The sequence below is a fragment of the Watersipora subatra genome, chromosome 8 (assembly GCF_963576615.1).
Source record: "Watersipora subatra chromosome 8, tzWatSuba1.1, whole genome shotgun sequence".
Classification (NCBI taxonomy): domain Eukaryota; kingdom Metazoa; phylum Bryozoa; class Gymnolaemata; order Cheilostomatida; family Watersiporidae; genus Watersipora; species Watersipora subatra.
The window spans coordinates 60,564,711-60,576,790 of NC_088715.1; the positions used below are offsets into that span (position 1 = coordinate 60,564,711).

Genomic DNA, 12,080 nt, shown 5'->3' on the forward strand with positions numbered 1-12,080 from the left:
AAGGAATAGTTTCAGTCTAAAATGAGAACCAATACAGCGCCAAAAAACTCTACCAGTAAAGGTTGGAAGGAAGGTAAAATACTATATTAAGACCATGTACAGATTCGCATCATCCCAGAGTTAAACGATACATTCCAAGTATTGGTGTAGCGGCTTCGTAAAAGTTTAAAAAAAAACTAATCATGGCAAGAGTCCACTTCGGAGACCTAAATTAGCAAAAATGTAGAAGGTGAATGAAAGCAAGGAAAAAAAGAATTGCAATGAAAACTATCAAAAGAGAGTGGAGCAAAGGTTCAGCTTAGAAAGACAAGTGCATCAGACAAAGGAATACTAATCTACAAGGGCAGTTGGTCTAGACCAGTTGTAACCAGTTGTAATCAGTTGTAACCAAATGTAACCAGTTGTAACCAGTTGTGACCAATTGTAACCAGTTGCAACCAGTTGTAAAGTTGATTTTCACTAAACACTTAATCTACACAAACTTTCAATATGTCTAGATCCTGTATGCACAAGAAAACATATACGGTAGAAAATACATTATAAAACATATAGTGTACCTCGCCACACTTGCGAGAGAAAAAGCGACGAGCGTATAGCATTATATCTATTACATATACAATTTCTATGGCATTCTACTTCGTCGTAATAGAGCGTCCGATGTGTCGACAGAAGAGGGAATAGATAGCTGCGCAATTGTTCACAAATACTTAAAGGTGATTAATTGGTGGTGTTACATTGTCGGTCCACCAATCTGAATGTCCCGAGTTGAGAGTATCATCAATATTTCTTTTTTATCTTAAAGGTTGACTTGCAACAAAATTCACATTACCGTTATTTGATATGAAAAGATTCACCATGTCTTACTCTGTTATGTTGTACGCGCAAAATATTTGGAAAGATGATTACAAGCTCTTAAAAGCTCAAAAACGAAAAGCCGCCGTAGATTGGAATCTCCTTATTTCGATGACATACCCACGAAATTTGGTTATCGTCTTGTCACGTATGTTTTCACGTGAATTGAACGCTTTTACCAAATAACTGTAATGTGAATTTTGTTGCAAGTCAACTTTTAACCTGGACCCCTGGATACAAAAAACAACGAACAAGTAGTAGGTCTACCGCTTTTTTATAGTAAAAATATTTTGTTGTTTTGCTTTATAGTAGACGTATATTAGTTTACTTTGCAGAATAAACTGCCGTTTACAAAATAATAAGCAAATCAATATAAATATGAGTTGAGGATGTCCCCATCAACTTATTGTAAAATTACCGTAATCATTGTTTATGAAACAAGTGAGAAAGAAAAATTGTCGAAACTAATTATACCAGCTCACAAATTAACAAGTCAAGGCTTTTCTTTTTGTATGGCTAATGGGTGAGTTTGGAAAATCTTGAAACGTATTAGGCAATTTATATGTATTTTACTTATCTTATGATGTAAATTCCCTATACCGCAAACGTTTCTGGAACGGATTACTTACGTTGTACGAGCACCTACTATACTGGAAAAAAACTACAATTGGCAGACATTGTTAATAATACTAACATTAGCAATAAAAATTATAGTTATTTTAGTAACAGTAACACTGTAAATACTAATCGTGTGGTGTAAGTGTGTGTAATATTAATCTGGGTCATGAGCCAGATACTCTTAGAAAGGCTAAGGGTTAAAACTTAAAACTGAAATATCGTTCCGAGCGTTTCTTCAATGCTTTAAAATAAATTAGCTTTTAATAATAATTCAATTAAAAAACTATTTGGTAAAAAAGTTGCTATGAAACAGCATTAAGCTGCTCAAATTAACACACCTTTTTGCTAAAAAAAACAGCTCAGAACATACCTGAGTTCAATTATGGATGATTCAAAATTTTTGCTAAAACAGAAACAGATAAAAAAGCAGAGTTTCTGCATTGCTTTTTTAGAGATTTTATGAATTTTCAGTTAAAATTTAGTAAAAAGTATTAACGACTCTCCAAATCTCAATTTTTTTTAAAAAGCTATGTTTCAAATACCAAAATGCCTAATCCATCTAAACAGACAAAAAATCTGTAAGCGCAGCTTGCTTTCTCAGGAGTTGAAGATTTCTACAACATGTTTGTAAGCCAAAACCAATTTTTTTAATAAATTGTAATTTGTTGAATATGATCATACATATCATGATAAAATGTGCCTTTTCATGGAGGATGCTTTTATTTGCCCTCAAATAATTCTATAAATGCTCAATGAAGCTGTTGCTATGCTGTTGCAGTAAACACTTTATTTTGGTCAATAAATGGTCTACCCAAACACTGCACGCAATCACACTAAAAAAGATTTTGGCTAAATGTAAGTTATTGGTTGGTTAGCTCATTGGTGGTCGCTCACTCAAAAAGGAAATAGATACTTATGGCATTGTGGAACTTTAGTAAATCACACGCCTGACAGAGTTACTTTTGCTGTATTACAAATATTTCCTTCTTTACTTTACACTCTGACTGTATATACCACTCTACAATCCCAAAGCTTTCAATAGGCCCCTGTATCTCATAATAGAACAAAAAGAAATATGATTTTGACAGATGTTTGAGCTGATCTGACTGCCAGAATGTTTAAGAAAACAACTGACAAAACTTGATCACAGTTAAAACGCTCAGAAAAAAACGCTATAATCATTCTAAAATAGCACTTTTGCTGAGTGTCCATGAACTATATCATAATTTTTAAAACATTTGTGTTTAAAATAAAATTATTGCCAATGAAGTAGTATATAATACTTACGTTCAAGCTTCCCTGGTAAACCTTGAGTTGAGCTTATAACAAGGAGAGAAAATAAGATGAGGTAGTGCATCGCTGACTATCAGTTTGATGACAAACTATGATGAATCTGTAGAGATAGATGCACCTAGGGAAGCAGATGGCACCGAGGGAAGAGCCTATGCCCAACTGACTTGATGTTGTTACGACCGGCATGGCGATAGCCTGTGAATCTGATGCTGAGGCTAATAAACAATTCAACGAATTAAGTGTCGACATCAGTTTGATATATACTGAGCAGGCAAGCTCTTTTACAAGTTAATGACATTGTAATTGGGAGGGGATACTATAATCCCTCTGATTGGTGAAAAGAATCCAACTGAAGCCATGCGAGAAATATTGTGAACTATCACTTCGCTTTATGACCTTGTTCAACTCATTTGATACAGAGAGCCTTAATAACAGCTTGTCTACTGTTCTTTTGACAGGAAGCCTTTGCAATGGCAATCCTTAGCATCATTAAACATGTACTTACACAAAAATTTAGTATATTTCATCAAAAAGTATCGACATTTTTCTATCATTTGTGATTGTTTTTGATGTTTGAGTTGATCTAACACATCAAAATGAATAGACCAATAGATTAGAGACCAGTAAAATGAATAGACCAGTAGATTAGAGACCAGCAAAATGAATAGACCAGTAGATTAGAGACCAGCAAAATGAATAGACCGGCAGATTAGAGACCTGCAAAATGAATAGACCAGCAGATTAGAGACCAGCAAAATGAATAGACCAGCAGATTAGAGACCTGCAAAATGAATAGACCAGCAGATTAGAGACCAGCAAAATGAATAGACCAGCAGATTAGAGACCAGCAAAATGAATAGACCAGTAGATTAGAGACCAGCAAAATGAATAGACCAGTAGATTAAGAGACCAGCAAAATGAATAGACCAATAGATTAGAGACCAGCAAAATGAATAGACCAGTAGATTAGAGACCTGCAAAATGAATAGACCAGCAGATTAGAGACCAGCAAAATGAATAGACCAGCAGATTAGAGACCAGCAAAAAAGAGATACATTACGCATCCCTATTCTGTCAGTCTCTTTGCAGCTATTTTTGACATCATAATAACACTCTCACTTGATCGGAGAGTTTTATAGGCAATCAAGTTTTATCAATCTTAATATTGAAACATCCTGGAAGCCTGATCACCTCAAGCATCAAAAACAATTGGAAATGGTGAAAAATACCAACATTTTTGAATAAAATCTATCAAATTTTTGTGCAAGTTCATCTTTAAAGAAACAATCATTACGTATCACAGATTTATCAAATTCACCTAAAATTTTGCTACAGATTTAGAATACCAAGTCATCATTTTGCCACAACAAAGCGAAGCAGCTGGTTTTTCTTCCCTTTCGGTATAGTATAGATAAAAAAAAATTGTAAACAGCGACCTAAATGTAGTTCTGAGAATAGAAGAGTAGAGAATAGGGGTAATAACAATAATAATAATTTATATATATATATTTCTCAAAGTATGTTTTATGTCTGTATGTCAGCATTCCGGCTATAGCTATTAAAATCTTGGAATAAATAATCTATACCGTAAAAGATTTGATCTTGGACCCACTGTTTGTTAGTCCAACACCCTACCCAATAGGCCACAGGGTATGAGCTGTTGGCCTGCCGATATAAGTCGTTATATGAGAGCACATACCCACCGTCTTTGCATACCACGCAGGGTGATTGCGCAAGTAAGTGATAGTACTTAGTTAGCTTACTAAAATTTTACATTGGCATTCTGGTAGGCTAATAGAAAGTGGTAAGCAACTCTCATTACTCCTCATTGTTTATAAGCTGATTTTTAATACTCGGGCAACGCCTGATAGCACAGCTAGTAATAATAATAGTTGAGGTATGCCATTTGATTATTTTGCGAAAATGATGCCATTTCTCTTTGGCAGCCGTTATCATTAAACCAGAAAAAATATTGAACACGCGTACTGTACTCTAAAGTGCACTGATTATTGTGCAGAATTTTTGGCTAATTTAAAAAAGCTTTAGATTGAAGCGCAATGACAAAAACGCTGACTTTTTGTAGAAAAAGTAAACTAAAATAGAAGAGTGAACTAAAATACTAAAATACTTAGTGAACATCAGCTAAAGGTTTTTGGTAAATCTAAAGTCGGTCACAACAAGCAAGGAGAAAACAATCTCCATAGACTCCACACAACAATTTCCATAGTGAAAGAGTTAGGTTTTAAAACAACCAAAAATAGTTATGATTAAATAAATTTTTCAAACAAGAAACTGTAGCTACTGGCATAATCAGGGCGCTGTTTTGAAGGTTGAGATGCCAAGCGTCAAGCTTATTGGAGCCGAGTGAATGGGTCAACCTGCGACATACACAGACAAGTGTTCTGTTAGTTTGAGAGTCAGACTGCGTGGACAGTAGTTCATCACCTTGTTCGCAAATATTATGCAATACAAAAATACTAAAAGCTCAATAGGGTAGCCATAAGTGAGAGTTTTCAAAATAAACAACTATGCACACTTTTACACGTTTTGAGAAGGATGTAGTAAAACTATAATACGTATAAATGCATAATATTTAGGAGTACAAAGCAAATACTTTTGAAATTAAAACCATATTTTCATCTTCATCTTTCACGACATCCTTTACACAGTTGACCTCTGTGACCTCTGTGATATAAAAATGTGACCTCAGACAAGAGGTCACATTTTTATATCTTACATAACAATGCATCAGCTTTTTGTCATCAGTTTGGGAGATGTGAATGGCCCAGTACCCGGCAGCACTTTAGCCCACTCCGGTTCTAATAATTTATTGGCATAACTGACACATTAACAGTATCTTCTAAGCAGTTAGAATTATATCCTCGTGTTGTCTATTATATAGCAACAATTTTAGTCTTTGCAGTAGACAGAGTAACAATTAGGATATGTGCAAGGTAATCGCTTGTAAAAAAACACTAAAATGAAACAGTATGACAAACTATCGCTATGGTTTTTATAGTCAAGTATCATGATGTTTATTTATACTGTAGCAACTTTTAGAGATCTTTGAAGGAAAGGTATAGTTCTTTAAGCTGGTATAAATGTATGAATGTGTAAATGTACGAGTGTATAAATGAATGAATGTATAAATGTGTGAATGTGTGAATGTATAAATGTGTGAATGTATAAATGTACGAATGTATAAATGATATAACATTTATATAGCCAGTCATCAACATCTGACCTGACACAAAAATTAACATTTTCGACTGTCAAACTAACTCTGCGTTAATTTTGAGCATTACCATTATAATATACTTTGGAAGACTTCAAAAGTATATTAACTTTTGAAGTTTTCCAAAGTTTTCTAAATTAATATTAATTGTGTCCAAACTTCAGGCATATATTATAATATATGCTTCAAGTTTGGACGCATTCAACCAAAAAATGTGCAAACGCTAAGCGTTTGCACATTTTTTGATTGACTGTGTTCAAAGTGATTGATGGAGTTATTGAAAAAATGGAAAACTCAAGCAAATATTTGACAATGTTCATTAAAAAGTCTCAAACACGAGTTCGATGTTCGAAATTTTTAAACATTAAGAAAACAGTAAGATTTTTAAGTGAAAGTAAAGAGGCAGCGAAAATTGAAAATAAAATGTAAGAGTGAAGCTGCTTAATTATTGACATAGCCTAATTTGAAGCAAGTTACATCCTGTACCTTTATGGAACCATTTCTTTCTCTCCCCAACCTTTTACACCTGGCCAAACCAATATTTCCCTTCTTGTTTGTCAATGCTATGTGTCCGCAAGCAAGTTTGGACGCAATCAATCAAAAAGTATGCAAATGCTTGCACATTTTTTGATTGATTGGGTACAAACTTGACCCGCAAATGTTCTATGTTTCTAAGTATATAGTTTTAAAACTCCATCCAATTCCTAAGAACCCTTTAAACAATCTGAACTATCTGATTGGTAACGAAAAAAGTTCAGGCATCACCGAGTTTTGTGCAAGTAAAACATGAAAGAAGTGTGCTCGTTACTATTTATGTTGGTCGACTGTCGAAACAATGTTTATTTTGCGGCGGGTCAGATGTGGATGACATGCTATGTGAATGTTACGGTGCCTATGCATTTATACGTTTATACGTTTATAAGTTTGTATGCTTTCATATGTGCAAAAAAGTAAACAATAAAACTATTGTCTATTTATTTAGTTTGTCACTTTCATTCGTATGTAATTTTATATGCATTTGTTTTACTTTCATGTGCAGTTATCGTTATTCATTATTATTATATTATTCATTATTAGGTGTGATCAACATCTCGACTGTAGAACAAATTAAATGACTTGTAACGTATTTTTGTGAAAATATTTGCTACGGCTTGTGATGTTATAACATATGTAATAGATTTGAGATTGAGCTAATTTTCTATCTAAAGAGTTGACTGTATACTTACATACAGGCTATATATAATAATATAATATATGTATTTTCAGTATAAATAGTACATATATAATATGCTATATACACTATGTATAATATAGTATATATAGTACATATTAAACATACTATATATATACTATGTATAATATAGTATATAAGTGCTATACTATGGCACATATAACTGTATTATGCTACATAAATACTTAGTATACACATTGGTATACACTTGTATATACTAATATACTAAGTGCTATACATACCTGTATATATAGCACTTAGTATATATAATGTAGGCCTATACTATGTGCTATATACTCGTACTGTATACCTACCAAATAGTATAAATACTATATATTATTTACTTTATATATTACTATATAGTATGATCTAGTAGGCCTATATATTTTATATACAGTAAAATGTAGTATAAACTATACGTTATTATAGCATATTGTACATTTCATATTATAGTGCAATATAAAATATATAATATGTAATATATATACTATATAGTACATATTATATAGTATATATAGTACAATGTAATATAATATAGTAGCCTGTTTACAGATACTTACAGGCTATTTATAATAATAACATGAGCTAAAACTGGACTCACTTCTGAGTGGCTACTAAAGATGAAAAGTGATAACCAATAGGTAGGTCAGAGGTCACTGTAGGTCAGAGGTTACTGTAGGTGACCAGAACAGAAGTGTAAGAACAGTGTAAGTGTAAGCTGTAAGAACAGAGCGACAACCTTGTGTTGGTCTTGGAGTTAGGAAAGCAGCACTGCACAACCATTCCATAGGTGCAGACAAGCAACGACAGCATGTTACTTGATGAGACAACTGCCTCTAAATTTCTAACAAAAATAATAAGGAACTGTGCAATAAAAAATTTTCTCAAGGTGCCTGGAAGTTGATTTATTTTGAGCCGGCCTCCGCCAAATATGGTAACTATTTGTCAAAGATTATTTTAACCTGCTAAACGTGTTGTTCATAACAGGTAATTGCACTTCAGTACACACAGTCACATGCTGACCACAAGAAACAGGTTTTATGATTTATTTTAGCCCTAAGTTATGTGCGCTTATAAACACACCATGTTTTTTTTCTTTGATTTCCTAGAAGCAAATTTCTGCTTGTGTCTCACTTCGCTAACTAATTTGGTGCAACTAGTTTGGTGCACCAAACTTTCTTGGTGTAGCAATAAACTTCAATAAATGTATGTTATTTTATGGCTTTTTATGGTTGAAATAGAGTCAAATGACAGTGTGTCACTCAAGCTCACTCTTTGGCTAAGCTTATCTTAGATGGTTCTCAGGCTAGACTTATCTTAGATGGTTCTCAGGCTAGACTTATCTTAGATGCCCTTGGTCTACACATAATTATCCTAAATGGTTCTTAGGTTACACTTATCCTAGATAGCTCTTAGGCTACACTTATCCTCGATGGTTCTTAGGCTAAACTTACCTTAAATGTCCCTTGGGCTACACCTATCCTAGATAGTTGTTGAGCTACACTTATCCTATGTAGTTTTAAGGCTAAATTCATTTAAGATGCTTCCCATGCTATATTTTTTACATAGTTTGCTAACAGTAGATCTCAACATAGCGATATCGCATTTTGACGTCAGCAAGTCACCACAAGCGTGTTGCGGCTTACTGGCTAGCTTTGTTTGCAAGGTAAAGCTTTTGCATAAGATGGGTGCGCACTTGCGGTCTGCTGCCAAGTGCGTCTAGCTGCTGCCAGGACTGTCAGAAGAAACAGCAAAAACTTTGTGTATTCATTATGGTTGCCTTACATAATACTCCAATAGCCACGATGTATACTTAATGGCCAGAGGAAGCAACACTCTGTATGGTAAGATAGAACAGCTCCTTGTTTGTCGAACCTGCTCCAGGTAGCAAATATCATACTGTGTCGTATTTTTCTGTTCAGAATCAACTGCTTTTTGAATGGGTATTTATTTAGCGAAATAAACCTCTGAGGATAAATATCTACATGTATGTAATGTAGATGTAAAGTTAGGGAATGCACACAATAAATAATCAAACTTTAATATGCTTCTTATGGCATATTGGTCTTTGATTCCCTCGAATAGTCGGTGCTTAATTTTTTCAGCCAAAATAAATTAACTAACTGCTAGCCAGGCCCAGCACCATGACTAGCTATGCTACTGCGCATGTGCGTTCTCATTGTACCTAACTATTCTTTTGTTCCTCACTGTTATGTACTTTTTTCATTGAAATAAAACAAACAATGATGATTTCAACAGGTAAGAGATACTCTTGTAAAACATAATAATAATAATAGGAGTAATAATAATAGTAGTAATTATAATAGTAATAATAATAATTATTATTATTACTACTACTATTATTACAATTATTATTATTAGTATAACAGTAATAATAATAAGTATTACTATTATCTCCACTTTCTCTTTTTTCTGTTATCTAGAATACGCAAGGAAAACAGAAAAAGGAAAAATGGAGAGGTATCAAGACCTGGCAAGAGAGATAAGAAGAATATGGAAAACATCAGCGACGGTAGTACCAATCATTGTGGGAGCACTGAGAGCAGTGGCAAACCTGAGCGAGCAAATGCAGCTGCTGGACATAGAGAAGAAAGAAGTACATGTAGATAGAGTACAATTCTCTGCACTACTAGGATCAGCGAGGATACTGAAAAAGGTGTTGGATAACTCAGGTTAAGGGCCCTAGCCCGATAACAACGTATCACCGGCTGAAGAGCTGAGGAAATCAGCAAGGACAGTAGTAATAGTAATAATAATAATAGTAGTAGTAGTAATAATAATATAAAGTTGCTACCAACATGAAAAAGCCAGTAAATTTATCTTACCTTTAATAAAAATCAACCAATGAAGTCTCCAGTCAATTACAATCTGTGCTTTAGTTGAGAGTCGAGTTCGTCCATCTGTGCGAAGGCACGATTGGAGGTTGGGTAGGAAAAAAATTTGCTTCTGACAGCATTCAAACTCGCAACTTTCAGAGTGAAGACTGACACACTAACAGCTGCGCCACTAAGGTTTTCTCGCTAAATTGTATGCATAGTTATTACACCTGATGATTTCTCATGGCGCACCGACTGCCAGCATACTAGTCTATATAAATTGTATTTACATCAAAAAAATGTTTTCGGTGTTAAACTGGCTATCGAGCCATGCAAGCTCTCGGTGCAAGATGCAAACACAAAATGACGGACTAAGATATGAAATTGGACGAAAGGTCTTATCATAGAAACAGGTTATAGTATTAGTATCTGCTTCGAGAGTTTGACTGGGGCAAGTCCTAAAATTTTATATCTGTTTTATAAACAATAAAACCAATTATTCTGGTACAGCGCATTGTTCCAGCTACATTATTGGTCAAGGTCAAACTACAAATGATATTGAAATAGGAAAACAATGTTGCCAAAGAAGTTCTACATTAAAATGAGTTTTTTCTCATCAAACTCCAGTTAGACGGGTGCTTGTCTGAGAGTAGGTCAATCTGCATGGTTTGACTTGGCAGAGAGCCAGTTGAAGTCTGATGCCCTCGCTGTCTGTGTCAGCGGTCATTTTGGAAACTGAACCCAAAGCTGTTGTTTAAGGCTGCTCTTTATTCAACTCCATTAGATTCATTAACTAATAGCATAGTAAAATGACTAATTTTACTAGAGTTTACCCCGATGCTTCAAACTTCTTCCACTTTCGATAGTCCAGGAAACATCCTTGGTCCATACGATTATTTAAGAAAACGTGTCTGTCCAAAAAATGAAACCTGACTTATAGGTGGCTCTCATTACAGACTGCATGAGCAACGAGCGCGCGCGAGTTTCGCACCAGAGTCTTGAACAGTAATTTTTGTTTGTTATTATTACTGCCAATCTACATGTATCTATATGATATCTGCATGTATCTATATGATATCTACATGTATCTATATGATATCTACGTGATATCTACATGTATCTATATGATATCTACATGTATCTATATGATATCTACATGTATCTATATGATATCTACATGCATCTATATGATATCTACATGTATCTATATGATATCTACATGATATCTATATGATATCTACATGATATCTATATGATATCTACATGTTATCTATATGATATCTACATGTATCTATATGATATTTCAAAGCTAGACATTTGTCTATTCAGCTATAGCTGATTAAGATCTGGCAATGATAATCCGTATCACCCAAGATTTGATCTCGAGGCTCCCAAACCCTTTCGCATGGCGAGACGCTAACCCATTATGCCATACGAGATGCAATGGATTCATTGGGCAATATTAGTCACTATCTGGGTTAAAATACCCATAGCCACCCTACATTACGCGTAATGTCACTAAAGCTTGCTCTCACGGCTCTTATTAGTAAATTTAGCAATACGGCTACTAGCTTACTCAAATTAGCCAATAACAACTACAGTGCACCCTCGAGATACGATGTTAATTCGTTCCAGGGTTGGCATCGTATGGTGAAAAATTCGTATATCGGGGTATAGAGACCATTGTAATTAAACAATGCAAACACCTCCTGGTAAAAATCGTCAATTTTTTTTTCCAAAGATGTGTACATATTGACAATTAGCAACAAAATAGTATGTTAACTTTAGTAATTATGGTTACCTACAGTAACTGTATTGTATTTAGTGTATTTTAATGGTTATGATCTGCAATAAAACGCAAAATTATAATGTGTGTACCAAATGCAGTACGTACGGTAAGGAGTTCTCACCTTCATAAGGTACGCATAACATAAACTTTGAATTCACTTCAAGTAAGTTTAGCTTGCTAAACCTACACTTAAAACTAAGTTTCAGTATGTATCAACTTTTTATC

The 12,080-nt window shown here is 34.2% G+C and overlaps 1 protein-coding gene across 1 annotated transcript in view; it reads right to left on the bottom strand.

The window, feature by feature from the left end:
• LOC137401665 (ileal sodium/bile acid cotransporter-like) overlaps positions 1-2,909 on the bottom strand; it is a 35,001-nt gene extending 32,092 nt beyond the window's left edge. Inside the window, exon 1 of the mRNA XM_068088118.1 lies at positions 2,758-2,909. Coding sequence (XP_067944219.1) covers positions 2,758-2,827 — 70 coding nt within the window. The 5' untranslated portion in view covers positions 2,828-2,909. The remainder of the gene's footprint in view (positions 1-2,757) is intronic.
• Positions 2,910-12,080: the final 9,171 nt, after the last annotated feature.